Here is a 20485-nt window from a genome sequence, read left to right on the forward strand (position 1 = left end):
AATTTTAGAGATGGTGCTGAAGAGGTGGGGAAAATATATATATATATATATATTACAGGCATTTATAAAAGCATTTCCATCCTTCTTTACCCCTCCCTCTCTCTCTTTCTCTCTCTCTCTCTCTCTCTCTCCTCAGTTTTGCTTGTGGACGGATGGGCTGAATGTTCTCCTGGGGAAGGAGATGAGCAGTGAGTCCATGCGCAGTGAGCTGGAGATCCTCCTCTCCATGGAGATCAAGCTCCGCCTCCTGGACCTGGAAAACGTCCCCATTCCCGACTCGGCCCCGCCCATCCCCAAACCGCCCAGCAACTTCAACTTCTGCTACGACTTCAGCCAGGCGGAGCATTAAGGCCAGGCGACGGGGCGTGACGTCCTGCTCCTCCTGCTCCACCCGAGAGAGTCGACGAACGAGAAAAAACTCAGCGGGAGATGAGTGATGGAGCCGAGGGGCAGCGAGTGTGAAGACTGGGGTTTGGTATGACACTTTACCAGACAGAAAAGCCCACTGCGGGATGACGATGAAAGTCGACTGAAGTGGTTCTGAAAGAGGTTTCTTTTGAGAGACAGTCGATTTCTATGCTCAAGGCATTGCAAGGGTGTATTTTATACATATAAATATATATAATATCTAAACTTTTTTTTTTTTTTTAATAACCCTTTCCTAATGGTACTGCACTCATCTAATTTCTTCATCTAAACTTACTTCCTTAATCTGCCTTAAACTGGACTGCAGGAAGGTACTCGAATGCCCCATTTGTGCTGCGAAGGTTCTGTATTGGGATTTAGAAATTACACTTGTACGGAAAATTTCCTCAAATCAACACAAATAGTCCTGGCATAAACGTCATAGCCCGGCTGTAGCATGGACACAGGAACGTCACACTTTTGATGTGTCAATTAGATCCGAACTACTTCTACTGAGAAAGTGCCGTGTTCTGCGAAATATAGCTGTTTCCTTACAAAAATATCATGTGTTCATGTTATATTGGAATTACGGTAATTACAAGGTTCTACTCTGAAATGTGTTGTTACCGTGGAAACGTGCACAACAGCACTGTACTGTCTTTCAAACAGAAAGCAATAGTATAAAAATAATAATATAACACTATACAGTTAGAAGTAGATAATAATCAGGAATGTTTAATGGACCTGTGTTGTGTTTAAATGCTGCAGTTTTCAGGTACGTGGTTTATAACGTGATGTTACACATTTCCCAACCGGTACTTACACTCTTAAGAAAAAAAAAAGGGTTCTTCAAGAGTTATTTTAGGCTTCATTAGATAATTAAGGGTTCTTTCATTCTTCATTCTTTCATCTTCAGTAAGTGTTTAAATGTGTTGTAATTACCATGATTCCAAAATGATGTGAACACACTGTTACTTGTCAGAAATTGCACATTTAAAGGCTTAAAATCACACAACTTGTCAGTCATCACTTAAAGCTGCAGTTTGTAATGATTAAAAGTTGTGCTACACCTGTGCTGAAAATATAATTTCACAGATACCGTAGAAAAATTGTTTCACAATATTGCTATGCAACGAATATGTCTAGTTTTTTCACTTTAAGATTCTGTTTACATTTTTCCGGCCCTGAAATTAGCTCCGCCCCCAGCTGGAAAACAAACTGCTCAACTCTGCCCTTATTCCTTAAATGGCAACTCTCAATTTTCTTTCCTTAAATGGCAATTTATTTAAAGTTTAATGGAGTATCTGGGGGGGGTCAGTCGGGCAGCAGGGGGCGCTAACATTACAAACGGCTAGTTTTAATGTTTCAGGGAAATTTCTCGATCTCAAAGAGGGCTTAAATAAGAGTTTCTTTAAACACCCAATGATATACAGTGTGAATATTACCTGATGGTAATAAATATGCAATATTTTACACTTTGATGAGGCACTGAAATGGTTTTTATCTTCTACAAAATACAACAATATTGTGTAATTATTGTGTGAGCAGCTATTGCGGTGGACTTTAATATTAACAGCTGGTACGAACAGAAAATAGTGTTTTAATGGTACATCATGAGGTACTTGGCACCTAATAATAATAATAATAATAATAATAATAATAGTGCATTTTGCAATATGTCTGAAATTTTTCTGCACATTTGAATTATAATAGTGGTCAAAAATCATACAAAAAAGCACCGTTGTAGATCTGACCAATATTTTTCACTGTTTTTTAATTTTATCTTGCAAGGACAATAGAATGTTGGCACGGTGCTTTAACACTAACAGCAAGAGTGATATGTTTCTATACAACAACTCGACAAATAAAACTAATAATGTGCAGCAGTGTGCAAAAAAATCTTTAGATGTTCTGTAAATACTTTAATGCGAAGATGCTTCCAAAATCATGACATGAAAAACTAAAATATGAGCTATATAAAATATAAAACTACTACACCAGACTAATGTGGTGAACCTTCGTCTCTGAAACAGCGTCAGATCCCTCAGGAACTCGGGAGCTTATCTTAAGCTTCATACTTTCCTTAATATTTCCTTAATATCTTACTTTCTTTATCAATCAACAAACACTGTACACTCTGTAAAATAAACGTTTGGAAATCATTTCGGGAATCAGCACTTTTTTAATCAACACACTGATACAGATAACACAAAATAATCATCTGAAATGAAATTTCTATCAAGAAATGAGGGTGCCTAAATATATTGCACAGTCCTGTAGTTATTTACAGACAGTTTGACACATCAGTTAAAGACTTAAGTGCTACAGGAAATTGTGTAAGTCTGATGTGGGACCTTCATTAATGCTTTCAGTGTAATTAATCTGCTTTCACACTTGGTGTTTTTTTTCCCCTCAACCATCAGTGCAAGTTTTACCAGAAAAAAAAAAAAAAAAACGATCCCTAAAGTAAAAAAGTTCAGCTTTTCCGAAAAAAAAAGTGTAAGGGGCATTCGAAATTCAGGGAGCACAGCGCTACGAGGAAAAAAAAATAGTCCTGTTAGTGAGTAAATATATTTTTATATTAGGAGCTTATTAATATGTTCAGTCAGAGATATTTCAAAGGTAATGTTTTAATGGTGCAAAGTAACTAGACGTGATAATTTTGTTAGTTTTGGGATGTTTACTGTGATCCAAATCTTGCAGTCTGGCTGAATTGTTGTCTATAATCACACAAGTTGTGCAGCAGGTTGAAAAAAATGGCTAGTGTGAAAGCAGCCTTACTTTGTTGTGTAACAATCTGATGATTTGCTTCGATGCACTGATTTAAAAGGCGTCGCTTAATCACAAGTTAATCACAAACTGATTATTATCGAAAAAGGACAAACAGCTGGTGTGTGGGGAAAAATAATTCATATTCACCCCAGCACATTCAGCATAGATTGATTTATATCGATCCTACTAAATCAAATGGAAATGTGTTGTATTGCATTGGAACAGATTTTGTGGTATTACCAAATATCAGATCGCTTCCATGAATAAAAATCGTATCGTATTGTTTCGTATCGTATCGTGTGAAAGTCTGAGGTTTACAGCGCTACTTTGCTGCCAGTTTTTTTTTTTGAATCGCTGCCACTGATGGATATATTTATTCAAAATTATAATTAAATACATAATAAATAAAAATCCTCTGGTACAGTACGCTGTGGTTTTGCTATTTGATTAACGGCAGTAAAAACACTTGTATTTAATACCGATGGCAATCTTTCCACACGCTGTGTACACATTTCAGCTGAGCACCATCACTGCCAGGCACAAATCATCTGCATCTCTGATTTAATAATAATAATAATAATAATAATAATAATAATAATTAAAAAAAAAAAAAAAAAAAAAGCAAATCACTTTTGTTTGGATGACTCACCATACTGTAAATAGCTGTTCACATAAAACAACAAAAAAGTGGGTGTTTTTTTTTTTTTTTTTTTTTGAGATGTACTTTACGTTATACTGTAAAGTCTGAACACGATGGAGATTTTTTTTTTGTATCAAATTCTTAATCATTAAAATATAGAAACATCCCTAATAGTATGTGTATTCTTTGAAATGTTTGTTCAAATGTTGATTAAAAGTGACTTGTTTAGTAGTATGTAAGGTTAGAAACATGAATTTCTCTGATTTGCTCTATGCCTGTCCTTTTTAAAAAAAAAAAAAAAAAAAAAAAAGATCTCATACCTGTATAGGTATAGCATTACATATACTGTATAAATTTTCCTTTTTAATTAAAAAGGAACATTTTAAAAGCCATTTGTTTATGGCATTTCAAGTGCATAAGGTACTATTTTACATATTTTACCTTTTAGAGTTTATGTGCAAAAACAAAAGAAGCTAGGAATCTCTTTGGGGAAACATGTTTCGACATTATATGCATAAAGCAAATTAACAGAGAAAAAAAACATTGTCAAATAGTCTTTTGTCACATTATCCTAGCGACCAAAAAACCAAAACTTGAGTCGATTATTTAGTAACACTTTCTATTAAGACCACTTCTATAATGACCTATGAATGCATTCATAAACGGTTATAATGCATTCATGTGGCATTATACACATTGTTATAACTATTTAGGAAAAGACACTACAGTTTATAGAAGTGATTAAAATGCATTTACAAATTATAAGCAGTGTTTATGACGTATTATATCGCCAACACCTAATAAATTCTGGCTCACGTCATTAGTGCATTATGTTTAGTCGTACACACGCTGACAAACTGTAAAGTTTTGTAGAATGATTTCCTGCTCATCTTTCTGGTATAATTCATTAAAGGAAAAAAAGGCAGTTCTTGCGATGCACTTTACAAAGTGTTATAATGTGTCGTGAACACTACTTATAATACATCATGCTAACAATTCATAATGCATAATGCAGATAGCTATAAAGTGTCATGCATTTTATATTGATAAATAACCTCGATATAACCATGTGTAGAAAAACCTTATCGGTGCTTTATATCATATGAATACGCTCATAGATCAGTGTAGCTATGACCTTCATAGAAAGTGTTACAGATTAGTTTTCACCTGTCGTATCGTCTGAATGCTTGTGTGTCAGAACAACTAGCCGATCCGTGCACAGGAGGCGGGAATATCAGAAGCACAGAAGGATTTGTCGGCATACGAGTGAGGGGGAAATAACAGCGATGAAGTGTGGATGGTTTGTTGGTCCATGCTTTAGTTGTACACTTCCACTTACTCTACACACACCTGCATAATGTAACAATATGGCGTCAGTCAGTGAGCAGAAACGCCTCATCAAAGTACCATCCAAATGTTTAAAATGTACGTTGTAACGTTGTAGTGGTACCAAAACTTTTTCACACAACAACCCCGTTAATCAGAGCACGAGGTTTAAGTTCGCTCCGCCCACAGAACGATACTGCACGTTTTCCAGGAAGGGGAGATGTGATTGGAGGAAGTCCACCTGAGTTACAGTAATACCTCTGCACTTGGAGATGTCCAGCGTCCTCAGTCTCTTGCAGTGCTGGACTATGAGGCTCAGGGACCTGGTGGAACATGTGAAAGACAATAAAACAACACAAACACAAAGCCAAATCTACATTACGTGTGTGTGTGTGTGTGTGTGTGTGTATATATATATATATATAAGTAGATGTAGCTGTCTGTTGCTATGCACAGTTTGTGTGATGGACAGAGACCCCCATAGCGCACCATGAGACAATCCACCCACCGAACACCTTTTGCTAACAGCAGCACTGGAAGGAACAAATCACTTAGGGGTGTGCTGTTATAGGAAAATAATCAATGACAAGGTCGTGTGATGAAGCGGAGTTACTGTTACCACTCTGAAGTTGAATATTTTCCAATAACAGCACGTCCTGATGTGTTTTATTCCTCTTATACCACATTAACTGACCATCAATTACCATTTTTTATTTATTAAAAAAAGACGTCATTTTTTAAAATCAATTTATTGTCACATTTAATGTTGTGGAATGTCCCTGAAAATTCCTATTATCATGTTATAAAAAGTTGTTCTATCATGATTCTCTCTTTTTTCTCTCTCTCTTGTAGTTAATAAGACAAAAGTGCAGCCTGAAGTCAGAAAGGTTAAAGCTTCATCTCAAAGCTGAGTGAAGTCGCCTTTCATAAATGTCAAATAAACATCTCCTTACAGAAATCTTCACCAGGACAATGTCTATATACTTTCTGTTGTTAAACAACTACAGTTATTATGTAGAGTCCCTGTGAACGAGCTGTTGCTATAGAAACGGTAACGTATCAGAACGAGCGCATTTGCAGCTACACTACTGTCAGAGCTGCTGTTACAGAAAATTAATCAACACCTTCACTTAACGCCTAACACGCCGTACATGGGAAAGATGAGCTCTAAATGTACACCTACGAGGTGACTAATGAGATCAGGGCATGGAAAAGAAACAACAGCATCACTGCGGTGCTGAGAATGAAAAAAAAAAAACAGGGTTACAGTCAGGGATTGTGCATCTACAAGGTGATCCGTAGGGAAGGTGATCTTGATAGAGTGGTCAGTAAGTGTAGGTTTGGTGTAGGTTTGTGCCAGCTCACCTGTCTGTGATGCCGTCGCAGTAGGCGAGCTGCAGACGCTGCAGTCTGTGCAGGTGAGGCAGGGCGCGAGCCAGACCCTCGTCTGTGAGCCGGGAACAGCCGCTCAGCGCCAGGCTGGTCAGGCAGCGGCAGTGAAGAGCCACAGACGCCACGCCCTCGTCACTGATCTCTGGCAGCATGGCGAGAGAGAGGCGCTGGAGCATGGGGAAACGCAGCACCTGGAGCAACAAGGACCTGGCTGAGAATACTGCACTGTATGTGCGCTAATGTTAATGTTTTCATCAATCCCCATTTTAATGAATGGATTCTGATGGCAGATTTGTACTTACTGTATTGTAAGAATTGTAATTGTTTACTCGGCTGGTTACGTGTAATCCGAACCAAATTCACTTGCATGTATTTTATAAGTGACATTTTGTGTCTGCATCACAATAATAACAAGCTTGTGCTACTGCAAAGGCTATCATTTATAAAGAACATTATTAACTGTCCTTTATTTCATCCTAACAGTTTGCAGCTAAAGAGTGGGAACGTGACAGTATTGTTTCTGTTCAGAACTAAACAAAATGAAAAGGAAATTTGTTTCTAATCCCTGAGTAAAATCTTGTCATACAAATTATTGAGATCCTTATTATAAAGTACACTTTTAGTTAAACAAATAACAAGACCTCAGTTAACCCCTTATATGTATTGCTTTTTTAATCTTTACCATTAGTATTTTTTTCCTTTTCCACTATTTGTCCATTTTTTGTTATAATAAAGGTTATCATGCTGCACTTAAAACACTTAACACTTATGTTCTTATATAATTTGTCCTAAGGAAATGAATCCTGAACATACTGATCATATACAGACAGTCATTTATGTTTAACTGACCGCACTGACTGTCTGGTGATTGCAGTAACACACACTTGCGTTATGCTGGCGTCTGTCAGTTTGGAGCAGCCGGTCAGGTCCAGCTCCTGTAGACCCTGGATCGCCCGCAGAGAGGCTCCTTCTTGCTCCCTGAAGGCGCCCAGGTCCTCCTCAGTGACCAGACGTGGCTTCTCATCGAACGGCATTCTAGGAGGCTGAAAGAAACCCATGTTCCCGAAAGTCCGGGTAAAGCTCAGCCCTTTTTCCTCCTGCTATGTGGTGAAGGGTTACGGATTAGTTCTTTGCGTTTTATACAATCTAACTAAAACTAGAGTGCAACATTCATATCATAATGTTTTTTTTTTACCCTTTATACTGTACATTCATTACCTTGAACACACTTTGAGATCTGAGTGTTTATGAAACTAATTGCAGGTGCAATCATGAAAGCATGCACAGCTGTACTACAAGCACATGATCAATGTTCAGGTTTAAATTATGAAACTATAGCGTGCTTGTTAAACCCACAATAATCTGGATGCCATTGTGATCAAATCAGACAATATTTAGTTTGCTCTAGGAATTAATTTTAAATCTCACACAGCTGAACATATGGGGTTTTCCTTACATGAAGCTCACCAGTATTACACATAGTATCAAAAGTTCAATACTACTACTAATGTGGGAATAAATTCTGTACACTTAATGAGACTTGATGAAACTACAACTACTGACAGTTTATGATGAAGCTAGCTCAATTCAGATATTTCCCCTAAGACACTTTTTGCAATTTTTATGCAGCTTGATAACACACTGGTGTCCAACACAGGGGTAGGCGATATTACAAAAATATCATATTCATATATTCATATATCATATATCAATATTTCACGACATCCGTAGACGATACACAATATGTATCATATGTATCAAATTTCATAACCAGCTGCCAGCAAAGCAGTGGTGTTGAATTAAAAATATGTGTCTAAAAATGTCCAGAAAAATAAACTACTTTCAAAGTGAAAGGATAAAAAAATATATGTATTGAGAAAACCCGGTTTGCGAACAATTTCCCAACAATACAGTACCGCTGCAGTTTGTTAAAACTGTTTGATGATAATTTTTGCAGACATTACATAAAGTATTTTATTTATTTATTTATAGCATTTTAAAAAGTATTTTAAAAATTATTTACAAAAGATTTTTTTAAAAAACACTGATTATTATTATTATTATTATTATTATTATTATTACAATATCTTAGAAATGCATTTTTAACTTCAGACTCTTCCAAACAGTCAGCTTATACAAAAACAGAAATAATTTTAGTACTCGTTAATTATGTTGGTACTCGTTACTCTATTTAGTATTCAGCAATTTGTCTTTACCTTCCTGCTCAATAGATACACTATATGGCCAAAAGTATGTGCACCCCTGACCATCACACCCATATGTTTTTCTTCCCCAAACTGTTACCACAAAGTTGGAAGCCCACAATTGTATAGAACGTCTTTATATGCTGTAGCATTACAACTTTCCTTCACTGGAACTAAGAGGCTGAAACGTGTTCCAGCATGACAATGCCCCTGTGCACAAAGCGAGCTCCATGAAGACATGGTGTGTGCAGGTTGGAGTGGAAGAACTCGAGTGTCCTGCACAGAGCCCTGACCTCAACCCCACTGAACACCTTTGGGATGAACTGGAACACTGACTGAACCCCAGACCTCCTCACCAACATCAGCGCCTGATCTCACTAATGCTCTTGTAGCTGAATGAACAAAAAAAATCCCCACAGCCACGCTCCAACATCTAGTGGAAAGACTTCGCAGAAGAGTGGAGCTTATTATAACAGCAAAGAGGAATAAATTTGGAATGGGATGTTCATCAAACACATATGGGTGTGATGGTCAGGTGCACGTGACCATCTACTACATAGGCAATGAAATAATGCGTTGTCTCCACCCTCTGTACTGCACTATATGGTCAAATTGTGAGTCGTTTAGTCATTTATTACTTTAAAAAATCAGTGGAACAGAAAACACAAAGGTGTAATTTTTTAATTTCATCTCACCTATTTATAATTTAATCTCATTTTACTTCTGTCATTGCTGCCCAGCTAAGACTCTCACATTGTAAGCTATTTTATAAGTTCCTTGAAAGTAAAGGGGCGATTTTTGATGTAAGTTTTTGTTTTAACCACAGCTAACATGTTAGACTCTTTTGCAATAGTCAGAGGTCAAGCTGTAAATTTCGGTTTTCTGTCACAGGAATATTATTATTTTTAACAGCGAGGAAACACCAACAAATATTCAAAGCCTGTAAAATGCTGTTAAAACATAAAATAATATAATAACTGACTTGTATCTGTTTTAAACACAGAGAGATGATCATTTTCCCCCCATATTGTTTTTTGTGATATGATACTTGGTATTGGTCAGAATCACAGAAGCGTGTATAATATATTGCTGTTATTCTTACCAGATGCTTACTGGGCTCTTTGCCATCGCTGGGCTGCTCCATTCCGAGCAGTCCCCAGTCTGTAATCAACTTACACAAGCCGAGACGCAGCACCTGCAGCCCGGGCAGGTAGGACGCGATGGCGCGGACACTCGAGTCTGTGAGGACAGCGCAGGAGGTCAGATCCAGCTCTTTCAGACTGGACGTCAACAACTGAGCTAGCGAGCAAACGTCCTGGAGTGAAAAACAAGCAGAATCCATTAATACACAGAAAAAAAAACGTAATGCCATAATGCAAGGCAAAACCTTGTGGAAAACATGGCACAATAGTAATACTAGTATAGCCAGTAGCTGGTGAAGAATGAACAGCTAACAGAAATCCTCTAGTGTTTTTCAATCTGTAGATTTCAACACGTTTCCCTTTACTGAAAAAAAGAACAGAAACGGAAAACCTGTTCATTCGAAACTGATGGAAGTCTGAGGAGAGTTGTTAAATTCTGTCAATACACGACTCTGCAAAACACCATTTGTACATCAGAGGCACAGTCTTCAGGGGTTCCTGAAAAACGTATAACATGTCCATTTTGCGTGTTTACCTTAATGAATATGTAATTTGGGGTGTTTCTATGTAAAAGTGGAAAATACAGGGTGGAGTCAATGCAACTGGTTTAATTGTGCATCCGTTGTGTGATTTACTGCAGCCGGTAATGACAATCAAATGTGTGAATAAATACAACTGAACGGCATGTATTAAATTTGCACCTGTTAAACCTGTTTCTGATTTTCACAGACAAAATAAAATGATTTAATAAGCAATAACAAGACAATTTCTCAAAATTATGTCCCAGGGTCCCAAAATAATCAGAAAGTTCCTCAACGTTATGACTTAAACTAGACACGGCACTGTTCCCATACCGAGAATCAGTATCGGGAAGAAACCCGAAAAAAAAACTGTGGATCGGATATTGAAGACAACATATCAAATATCAGATTCTATAACAAATGGCAAAGATTCCAATTTTTAAAACTGGAAATATTTGCAGTTTTTAAAGAAAACAATATTGAATCAGTATCGCCTGATACTCAAGGTTTCGGTAAAAGAAAAAGTGGTATCGTGCCATCTCTAATGTTTTTTAACTAGTCTGCTGAAAGGTTTAGCTTGTGACGAAACACACTCTGATTGTATTTTTGAAGTTTTTAGTGAGTCTCACACCTTTAAGCAGTGTTAGGCATACATGTGGGGTTTATAGAATTTAAATAAACTTTATCAAGGTAACGCAAAGTCATAATTTGGGAATGATTCTGAAAGTCTCTTAATTCTGACTAATTATTTTATGAGGTATAAAGGGACTTTACTTTGTTAGGATTATTTACTTTTTACTAAATGCTAACAGAAGAAATGATTTTACTATATGTCAAGTATGCTTCTGTTTTTGTTTTACTGTCCTCAGCTGTCAGGTTTAATTTCATTGTAACTGTTATATTTTTGTAGACCTTCCAGCACATGTCCACTTTATCAGATTGTACTCTTTGTTTTGGATCTTATTAAATCCTGGCCTCAGTGCTCACCCGGATGTAGGTCCAGTTCCTGAGGCTGAGTTTCTCCAGCTGAGCTCTGGGCTGTGGGGACGACAGGCCCTTCACCAGCTCCACTCCGCTCACATTAACACATTCAGCCAGGTCCAGTGAGCTCAGTGCGGGCAGCAACATTAAATCTGCCAACCCTTTTTCTGTAATCCTCCAGACGCGGGCCAGCGAGAGACTCTGGAGCTGTTTGATCTCAGCACCTATAGCCAGCACGCTGCGGCTCGTCAGTTCCGTGCAGCCGCTCAAGTCCAGCTTGTGGAGGCCTCTCTGGTGCCTGCAGAGCTGCTCGATGGAGTAATCGGTGAGCTTCTTACAGCCGGACAGGCTCAGCTCCTCCAGGTGGAGGCCGGGGACTCGAGCCAGCGAGCGCAGAGACTCAGGGGTGATGGAGGTGCGGCTGAGGTCCAGGCTGCGCAGCGTGGCGCTCTGATCCTGGAGGAGCCGGAGCAGGTTCCTCAGCGACAGCATGGCTGTCGAGCCCAGGCCCACCGCGCAGCCTCGGTACGGATCAAACTCAAAAGCGATGTGACAGCCAGCCAGCGCTAGATGACGGAGTCTCAGAGTGCAGCCTGTTAGATGATTAAAGGTGAGGTCTGAGAGGTAGCGCAGGTCAGACAGGTCCAATTCTTCCAGGTTCTTCAGAGCCGTACGAACCTATAAACATGTTAGCAAACAGAGCTGTTACAATATTCAAATAATATTTTGGATTTTTTTAAAAATAATAATTAAACTAAGGTGGAAAGTACTTAAGTAGCTATATTGTGTTACTTTATTTAAGTATCATCTTTAAAGATTTGCTTTAATATAATTGAAAAGCAGTACATATGTTTGATGAATTACATCTCCATATATATATATATATATATATATATATATATATATATATATATATATATATGATTTTCAATATATAATAATAATAATAATATAAAGGCAGTTTTAATGGAATTCGGCAGACCTAACTAGCAAGTAGAATTTAGCAAGACACCAGCGCCGTGTTACTACTGCATTCGATTTTTGACATTTCTAGCAGCATCAGCATTTCTGAGTAAAATTTTCCCATAACTGTTTAACCCCTTAACCTCAGGGGTGGTTATTACTTAGAGGTATATATTCCACAGTCTTGGACCTACATATCACACAGATCACAAAGCACATCTGAATGACCACCTGAATAACCAGCTGAGAGTTTACAGGGTTAATCAGGTCTGATGGAGCTCATGGTGCTTGCAGTAAGATCAAGCACAAGCTCTCATACTGCTACTGGACATTTCGAGCAATATTACTTATTCTGGGTAAATGTTTTCTGTACGTTTCTGATGAATAATGATGGATGATTGAAGCTCTGACCTGCTGTCGATGCTCCTCACGGCTCAGGAAAGCTCCTGACATGAAGAGACTGTCGAGACCGTTGAGGTCGAGCTTGCGCAGGCCGGTCAGGCACGGCAGGAGTTTCAGGAGGGACGACTCCATCATGCTGCTCCGGGGCAGTGCCAGACCCATGAGCCGAGCCCCGTGGTGAACTCTGACCTCCTCCAGCACTTGACGTGACAGGTTGGAGTCGTCCACATGGCTGATGATCAGACTGCATCGATGCCGGCGAGCGAGACCACGGATAAACGCTAACGAAGATGCACAAACCGGGAACCTGAATGTGACATTTTTCTGAATGTGGAGAGAAAAAAAAAAAAATTAGGAACATGGGAATTTCAGATATGTGCCATGTACACATCTGCTGATGCTGATGTTAATGCTGACAGACATTTATTCATAAAATGTAAAACTGGGACATGGATTAGCATTACAGATATTTACTTGTATAACATTTTAGTTTTGCAGACAAAGCATCAAAACCTTACAATTAATCATTTGAATCACAAGCACATCTGCATGGCTAACTGGTCTTTACATACAAACACTTGCTAGGATTAATTAATAACTCCTTCTAATATTTGTTTTTGTTTTGCTTATTAAACATTACAATAAAATAAAAACTGAAAACATACACTATTATGTTAAAATAAAGGTACAGCAGCACGTTATGTTCATTCAGAATACAATAAATACATCATCAGGCACCAGTTTTAATTATCTGTCAAATCTCTCCATTAGACTGATCCTGTTCTTTTTTAATCAGTTTTCCTCCAGATACAGAAATAATTTCTAATATTACTAACTCAGATTCAGCAAATAACCTGAAACTGATGATCTCGGCTTGCTTCATACCAGCTCCTGCAGACCAGCGAGGCTTCTTTTCGGTCTGATGGATGAAGAAAGCTCAGAATGTGGGAAATGACCTGTAACAAGAGGAACAGATCCACATGATTACAGCACATCTGCAGTTCCTCTCCTTGACTTGTCTCATCTCGCAATCCTGTGTTTATTTAGAAAGTGGTATTGTATTACAGGAACATTTGAAAGCAAAAGTTTGCACCCCCCCCCATCACCCCATCACCCCATCACCCCAGTGTATCTACATACAAAAACTCTAATTTATCAATATTATAACTGAGGCGATCCAAAAGCTGTTCTGCGATGATGGCCATGCTCATGGCTGTGTACAGTGTGTACAGTCTCTCATGGCAGATTCTGATGTTGCTTGTGTCAGTTACAGTGCTTCAGAATATGTATTTTATCATTTACTCTAGCTGGGGTGTTCTTAAAAATCGCTTACAGCTGCTTTAATCCTGTCACTCTCAGATAGACTCACCTCATGTGGCAATGCTGGAGTCTCCATTACTGATCAGTGATTTCACCTGCATGGGGAAAAGTTCACAGCGTCCTTCTGACTCACACCATGTGCCAGATGATGTCAAATAACACCAACCAAATCCATAAAGAAGCTTCTTCCTGATCCTTTGTTAATTAATTCGCTGTTTTGACCAAAGCCAACATGGTGACCACACCCTCGAGTCGGTCTGCTCCGGTGTTCACTGAATCCAGCGGTTTACATGATAATAATAAGCCAATAAACGAGGTTGAAAGGTACACATTAGAATGACTACCGGTAGATCACGTGACACGGTATCACGTGCAGACACCCGGAAGTGTTGCTGGGTAACGGAGTTCCTCCTTCCTGTCTAAGTTTACTGTTGTTGTTATTTTCCTCCGCCAGATGGCGTGGGTTTAAACTACTTTTTAAAAAAAAAAAATAATAATAATAAAATTAGTTCAAATGCTGTAATAAATAAGCCTTGTCCTTTACACGAATATATTAAATTTGTTTTTTACCCACATTTACAAGTTGAGACTGATGACGTCAACTGAGATTCACCAGAATGTCAAAAATCAAAAATTAAAAGATCAGTTAATGCTGCAGAAGGAACCTGTAAAATATCAGATAGATTTAAACCGCAGCATATGTTTAATCAGTGTCCCTTCTATTTATTCCTCCAATCCAGTAGTTCTCAAAGATTTATTTATTTATTTATTTATTTATTTATTTACAGAAGTAGAAATCACAACCCACCATTCTTCTTGAGTTCTTGTTTAACTGCTCACTTTCACTCAACCCAAACCCAAACCCCAATATCTAAACTCAGTCAGCCTATAAATAATATCAGCTTGAATCTAATGTGTTCTGGTGGAAACCTCAGAAATAATAAGCTCACTGGCCCTAACAAATAATCACAGTATTACTGCACTCATTCAAGGTCTGTATTATATCAGGTCTAGTCCCACAATTCCTCTCCACTCTTACTTTACCTCCTGTATCCATGATATTACAATCTGGATGAACTCCAATTAATTGGTCAGAAATCTCTTGGCAGTGTATACCGTCAGGTACATAAATATTCACAGTATATTGGAGTTGAAATGCCATAAATGTAAATGTAAGTTGAAACAATGAATGAGCTCCAAGTGTATACTTTCAGATTTAATTTAAGGCAAATCAGGTGAATGGTGTAGGAATTACAGCACCTTATATCTGTGGTCAACCTCAGACAGTTGTCTCCTCAGCTGTTCCATGGCCAGGTATGTCTTATTCCCTTATTACTTCACTTACAAGTAAGCAGATAAAGGGTCTAGAGTTGATTTCAATATCTCTCAGTATGAAGTCCAATGAGCTGCCACTGCCAGTGAAGCAAGCCATCATTAGGAGAGAGATCACAAAAACATTAGGTGTTCCCAAAGCAACTATTTTGTACATTCTTTGGTTCAACTGCAGTCGATGATAGAAGAATTATTTCCCTGGTTTCCTCTCAAGGTTTCTTCCTCATGTCCTCTCAGGGATTCGTCTTTGCCACTGATGCATTTGGCTTGCTTCTTAGGAAATAAATCTACATCCAGAATTTTTATAAAGTGGTAATGTATACAAACAAAACTGAATTGAATTCTAAGGCATAATAAATCATAGTGAATTTTGACATGAAAATTGAATTCAATTTTATAAATAAATGTTTTATAAGAATATTTATGTATAAAATTAATATACTATTTAAATATAATAAAAATAAAGATAAAGATAATATTTATCTTTTTATACAAAGATGTACGGGAAAAATTTAACTGTACAGTACAAACCTGCTTCTCTGTGTCTATGACAATAAACATTTGTGTTTGAATTAATGAGAAAGAAATGTTTAAAAGTTTAAGAGTAAATTAATAAATCAATCCTTCTGAAGAACAAAAAAGCCATACAGACAAATAATTTAATGTAATAACCACAATTTATTGAAATACAGATGACAAATTCATTACATAATGAGAAGTTTAGTGACAAAAATAGTGTGTTCAGACACAGAGTTGTCCTAATATGTCATTCATGATTATTAATAATATCTACATTTGAGGCAGTGTACGTTGCTGGTTGGATGCGTTTAATCTATGTACCATCCACAGAGTGAGATATACACTTTTCTTGCAGAATATAAAAAATATTTCCTTGTAGATCACAAATGACTACAGAATTAAATAATCACTTCACGAAATCAGACATAATTAAAGATATGTAATACATTACTATATAATATTTACAACCAGGTTTAAAAATGACAGTGAAAATGTTTTTTTGTCTCAAAAATATTCTACGAAATAATATAACTAATTGGAAATAAGCATATCTGCACATACTGCTGTCTACACTGCAAAAATTGATAGCATATCTCAGCAAGATGTCCTGGATAATATTTCTCACTATGAGATTATTATTTGTCAAATAGAAGAACATTAAGCCTATTTCTAGATATATTTCCTCATTTCAGGCTTTCTGGAAATAAACACATTAAATAAGTAAAATTATCTACCAACAGAATAAGAGCATAGGCTTAATACTTTTTTTTTTTTTTTTTTTTGGAAAATGAATCTAATAAAGAAAGTATTAGTTGAATTTGCCTATATTCCAGATATTTTTATTTGCTGAACTATATTTTTTTGCAGTGTATGATTAAAAAAAAGTTTGACTTCATATATCTACAATGTTCTCACAAGCAACAAAAACAACTAAATAAATAAATTAATTTATTAATTAATAAATTTACCAAAAGTAGGTGTGAAAAAAGAAGGCAACTGCTTGGGATATTTCATTTTAAAACATTTCCACCATCTGTTCCTCGTTATAAAACCCTTGTACATATTTCTCTCTTATTAACGACAGTCTGTCAAACTAATATATCAGTAACACCCAGCCCTGTTTTTCCTCAACATCTGGATGTTATAAAGTAGGAAAGTCTGCTCGAGGTTCACACCTCAGTGAGCGTTCATCATTCCTCCTCAATGAGTGAATTAGATGTGAAAATGTTTTCCAAGTGCGCTCTGTCTCAGGCCTTCATTCAGCTGTGACTGTCCTTAAACGTGCAGCTTGTTCTTAAAAAAGTGTCCTAACCCTGTAAGAATCATCAAATTTTAAAGAGACCTTAAAAAAAACTGTGATTCACAATATTCCCCAGTACAACATTAATCGGGCAAGTGGAAGTTTCAGTGTAGCTAATGCAGTGTAGTAATGTATTATGAGCATGTGAGCTAGGTGTATTAGGTGCATTAATACAGACAATAATTAGGGAAACAAACGAGTATATGAACAGCACTGTGGTGTGTCACACTATTGTGAAGCACATTAAGTTTAAATGTAGCTACATACCAAATGATAAGAAAAAGCAAATGTCAATAAGGAGTAGATTTTTTTTCTTTCACTGGTTGTTGAACATGTAGTACATATCCATGGGGCAACTAGAAAAAAACTAATGGCCTGGATATGAAATCTGTTTGTTCCAAGTTCCCAGACTATAGATTTGTCCATCCCTGATATCATCCATCTCCAATAAGAATTCGGAAAACGTTACAAAACGGCTGCAGCCCAATTTGTGCACTAGGAGGTGAATAGGGAATGAATTCAGACTATGGTATGTGTGTAATTTTTGGTCGTGGTGTTCTTTTAAGGAGGATGTGAAAGTATGCAGGGAACGTGACAATGACTGGGGCTCATTAAGGCACATGGTGGGACATTTCGCAGACAGACAGAGTTTAAACCTGAAGACTGGACTATATAAATAAATCTAGCAAAATATATTAAAGCGGTGCACTATATATGGACTGGAATTATATTTTTAACTCCGAAGGTAAAGCCAGCAGTGAGGAAAAAGGGAATAATGACAGTGTGCAGGCACGCTGTAAAGTCTGTGTGTTAAGTCTGTGTGTTAAATCATCATAGAGGTCACTAACGATCACACTGGGTCTCAACTGAACTGAACTGGAGATGATACAAATGATAAATTTGTGAAAATAATTTGCATTAAATTATATAATTATAAATTTGTTCTCTCTCACCATACACCCATGATTGCCAGATCTATTAACTCCACACACACTTGTGTTTTACTTTAATGAAACAATTCTTTCATGGACAATTCAGCTTTATGAGTGAGACATTTGACACCTATTACCTTAACAATGACCTTTCAAGGAAAACACAGATCAAATATTCAAAAGTATTACAGATATAAAGCAGTGGCATCACATGGAACGTGCTTTGGGGGACAATTCGTACAAAATTTAAGGACTTAAAGAACAAATATAATGCTGAGAGGTGAGCGTTAGAGGATTTACCACTACTAATATCATAATATATACTAAATTTTTTTTGCTGCTACAAATTATTACTTTTTGTCCTATTCAGTTCCTGAAGGTGCACAAACTTTTGCACTCATTTGTATATAATATAATATAATATAACATGAACAAACACAAAAAGTGTACTTTGGAAAATATGTATTTTGGTATTCACATGCCTGAAAATCTGAAATAAAAACCTGGAATAAAACCAACTCCAACCTTGGCCTTATTTATGGAATTAAGTTGATTGGTCTCTTGAGCCCTTTCTTAAAACAAAGCAATATGAACACAGTACAAATCATGTTTCATGTGAAGATGCCCTTCTTACCTGATACCTAAATGATCTCATGGGTTAAAAGATTTAATCCCAGCAGTTAAATATAGACCAAGTGTTTTTTTAAGTGAAAGATGACATTTTTATATCATTATACAGTATATTAATCCACCCAGACTCTCTCTACAGGAAAATGAAGATGGAAAATGACCCAGTTGACCCCTTCATACCTTTGTTACCTCATCACCTAATACTCTTCCGGGTTACTCATCCGTCTTGTCCTTCCCCACTATCATTCTCTGGTTTAGCGCTGGTCCTTCCCGCACTGAGCGGCTCTCCTCTTTGTGGCCGGAGGGGCTGATGGGAGGTCCTTGTACACTGCTGTCCGAGATCTGCGAGAGAACATCGGCCTCTCGCTCCGAGTGCTGCCTCTCGATCGGAGAGCCAGGTAGCACTGAGGAAGAGACAGATGGCTGGACAGCAGAAAGAAGAAAGAGTGGATTAAACTTCAGTATATCGTCATGTAATACAGGTTAAGCTGGAGCTAAACAAGTTCATTCATTTAACTTCAGTGAACGCCTTATCCTGGTCAGAGTTGTGGTGATTTACTGAATATGGGAAAGCTCTCTTACCTTTATTGAGAAATGGGCTGTGTGTGTGTGTGTGTGTGTGTGTATACCTGCAATGAAACACAGGACTTGTTATTCTTTTTTCTCTTCAGCTTGGCCATTGTGCCTCGCAGGCCCGTTTTCTCAGTCATTTCCAGCGCGGCCTTTAACAGTTTAGGGGTTTCTGTCCGCGCAGGAATCACCCGCACTGGCTCCTTCTCCTCCTCTTTCTTTTTCTCCGGCTTCTTATCTGCCAGCATCTTCCTTCACAAGACACAGAAACCATGGCATCAGCAACAGGAGCACCACCCAAACAACACACTACTGAGGTCACCTGTCACGCCTCTGTAAATCAGACTACAATTTTACGGAGGAAATCAGCTCAGTGGCATCATCATGGTGTCTCACTTTGCTTTCTTGCGCAGCAGTTTCTGGGACTCAGGATAGTGCACAAGGATTTCGTTGAGGCCCTTCTTTTCCAAGATGAAGAGATTAGCAAAGCCGTGCGCTATGACGTTGGCAGTTCGCCGGTTTCCACCTCCCACCGCTAACAAGCTTCATGCCAAAGAGACACAAACAAACACAGGTCAGCTCTGGTCTACACTGACATGGATGAAAGATGACTAGCTAAATGTTTTTACCTGATTTCACCAAACACAGATCCTGCTTTCAGCGTCACAAATATAGTTTTTCCGTCTGGTCCGCCAACCACCTGAACCGCTCCTGACTTTATGATGTACATCTCTCGACCTACTTCACCCTGCACCAGGATGATAAAATGCATAATAAGTACAATGTCTGGTAACTTCAATTGTTGTCCCAGTCTTATAAAATATCAGAAATACAACATGGTTTTTCCTTTGCCAGCTTTATTATTTACTGATGTTGGGATGCCAGGCCTTGTTTAAGTTTTCCTTACTTATTAAAGAATTGTGTAAAATTGCAAACTATATATATATATATTTTTTAGCTAATTTATTTAATTTAAATACTAATACCTACCATTATATGATTGTTGTTAGGGTTACGTCTTAAATGACATTATGTTGCTCTGTTCTTGTTGCTTTTAGGTAAAACATTTCCATGTACTGTAGAATATGTATATTTAATTCCTTTCTGCAACAATTCCACTGGATGCAAATAAAA

The 20485-nt window shown here is 37.5% G+C and overlaps 3 protein-coding genes across 5 annotated transcripts in view; 1 reads left to right on the forward strand and 2 right to left on the reverse strand.

The window, feature by feature from the left end:
- elmo3 (engulfment and cell motility 3) overlaps window positions 1-3803 on the forward strand; it is a 39148-nt gene extending 35345 nt beyond the window's left edge. For both annotated transcript variants that reach the window (XM_026946614.3, XM_053235472.1), the window contains one exon: window positions 137-3803. In XM_026946614.3, the coding sequence (XP_026802415.2) occupies window positions 137-349 (213 nt within the window). In that variant the 3' untranslated portion in view covers window positions 350-3803. The remainder of the gene's footprint in view (window positions 1-136) is intronic.
- Window positions 3471-14448, reverse strand: fbxl9 (F-box and leucine rich repeat protein). Of its 2 annotated transcripts, none has more exons than XM_026946556.3 (8): window positions 14118-14448; window positions 13634-13704; window positions 12758-13072; window positions 11390-12061; window positions 9842-10054; window positions 7420-7635; window positions 6509-6726; window positions 3471-5466 (listed from the first exon to the last, which is right to left on the reverse strand). In XM_026946556.3, the coding sequence occupies exons 3-8, from the start codon at window positions 12908-12910 to the stop codon at window positions 5298-5300; spliced, it is 1641 nt and encodes a 546-aa protein (XP_026802357.3). In that variant the 5' UTR covers window positions 12911-13072; window positions 13634-13704; window positions 14118-14448; the 3' UTR covers window positions 3471-5297. The 2 variants fall into 2 exon arrangements, with proteins under 2 accessions (XP_026802357.3, XP_026802356.3); XM_026946555.3 differs by having other exon boundaries at window positions 13603-13704; window positions 14118-14447.
- A 1610-nt stretch (window positions 14449-16058) lies between these two features.
- The window catches only part of LOC113546640 (cyclic nucleotide-gated cation channel beta-1), a 34838-nt gene continuing 30411 nt past the window's right edge, over window positions 16059-20485 (reverse strand). Inside the window, 4 exon segments of the mRNA XM_053235286.1 lie at window positions 16059-19204; window positions 19411-19603; window positions 19748-19894; window positions 19981-20099. Coding sequence (XP_053091261.1) covers window positions 18995-19204; window positions 19411-19603; window positions 19748-19894; window positions 19981-20099 — 669 coding nt within the window. The 3' untranslated portion in view covers window positions 16059-18994.

Source organism: Pangasianodon hypophthalmus, chromosome 7 (assembly GCF_027358585.1).
Source record: "Pangasianodon hypophthalmus isolate fPanHyp1 chromosome 7, fPanHyp1.pri, whole genome shotgun sequence".
Taxonomy (NCBI): domain Eukaryota; kingdom Metazoa; phylum Chordata; class Actinopteri; order Siluriformes; family Pangasiidae; genus Pangasianodon; species Pangasianodon hypophthalmus.

Excerpts from the sequence above, each read along its gene's own strand:
- fbxl9 (XM_026946555.3), bottom strand. The coding sequence starts at position 14,144 with ATGGAGACTCCAGCATTGCCACATGAG. Across the intron at positions 13,705-14,117 it reads CTCCAGCATTGCCACATGAG|GTCATTTCCCACATTCTGAG; the intron begins GTGAGTCTATCT and ends CTCTTGTTACAG. Across the intron at positions 7,636-9,841 it reads AAGAGCCCAGTAAGCATCTG|CAGGAGGAAAAAGGGCTGAG; the intron begins GTAAGAATAACA and ends TTCACCACATAG.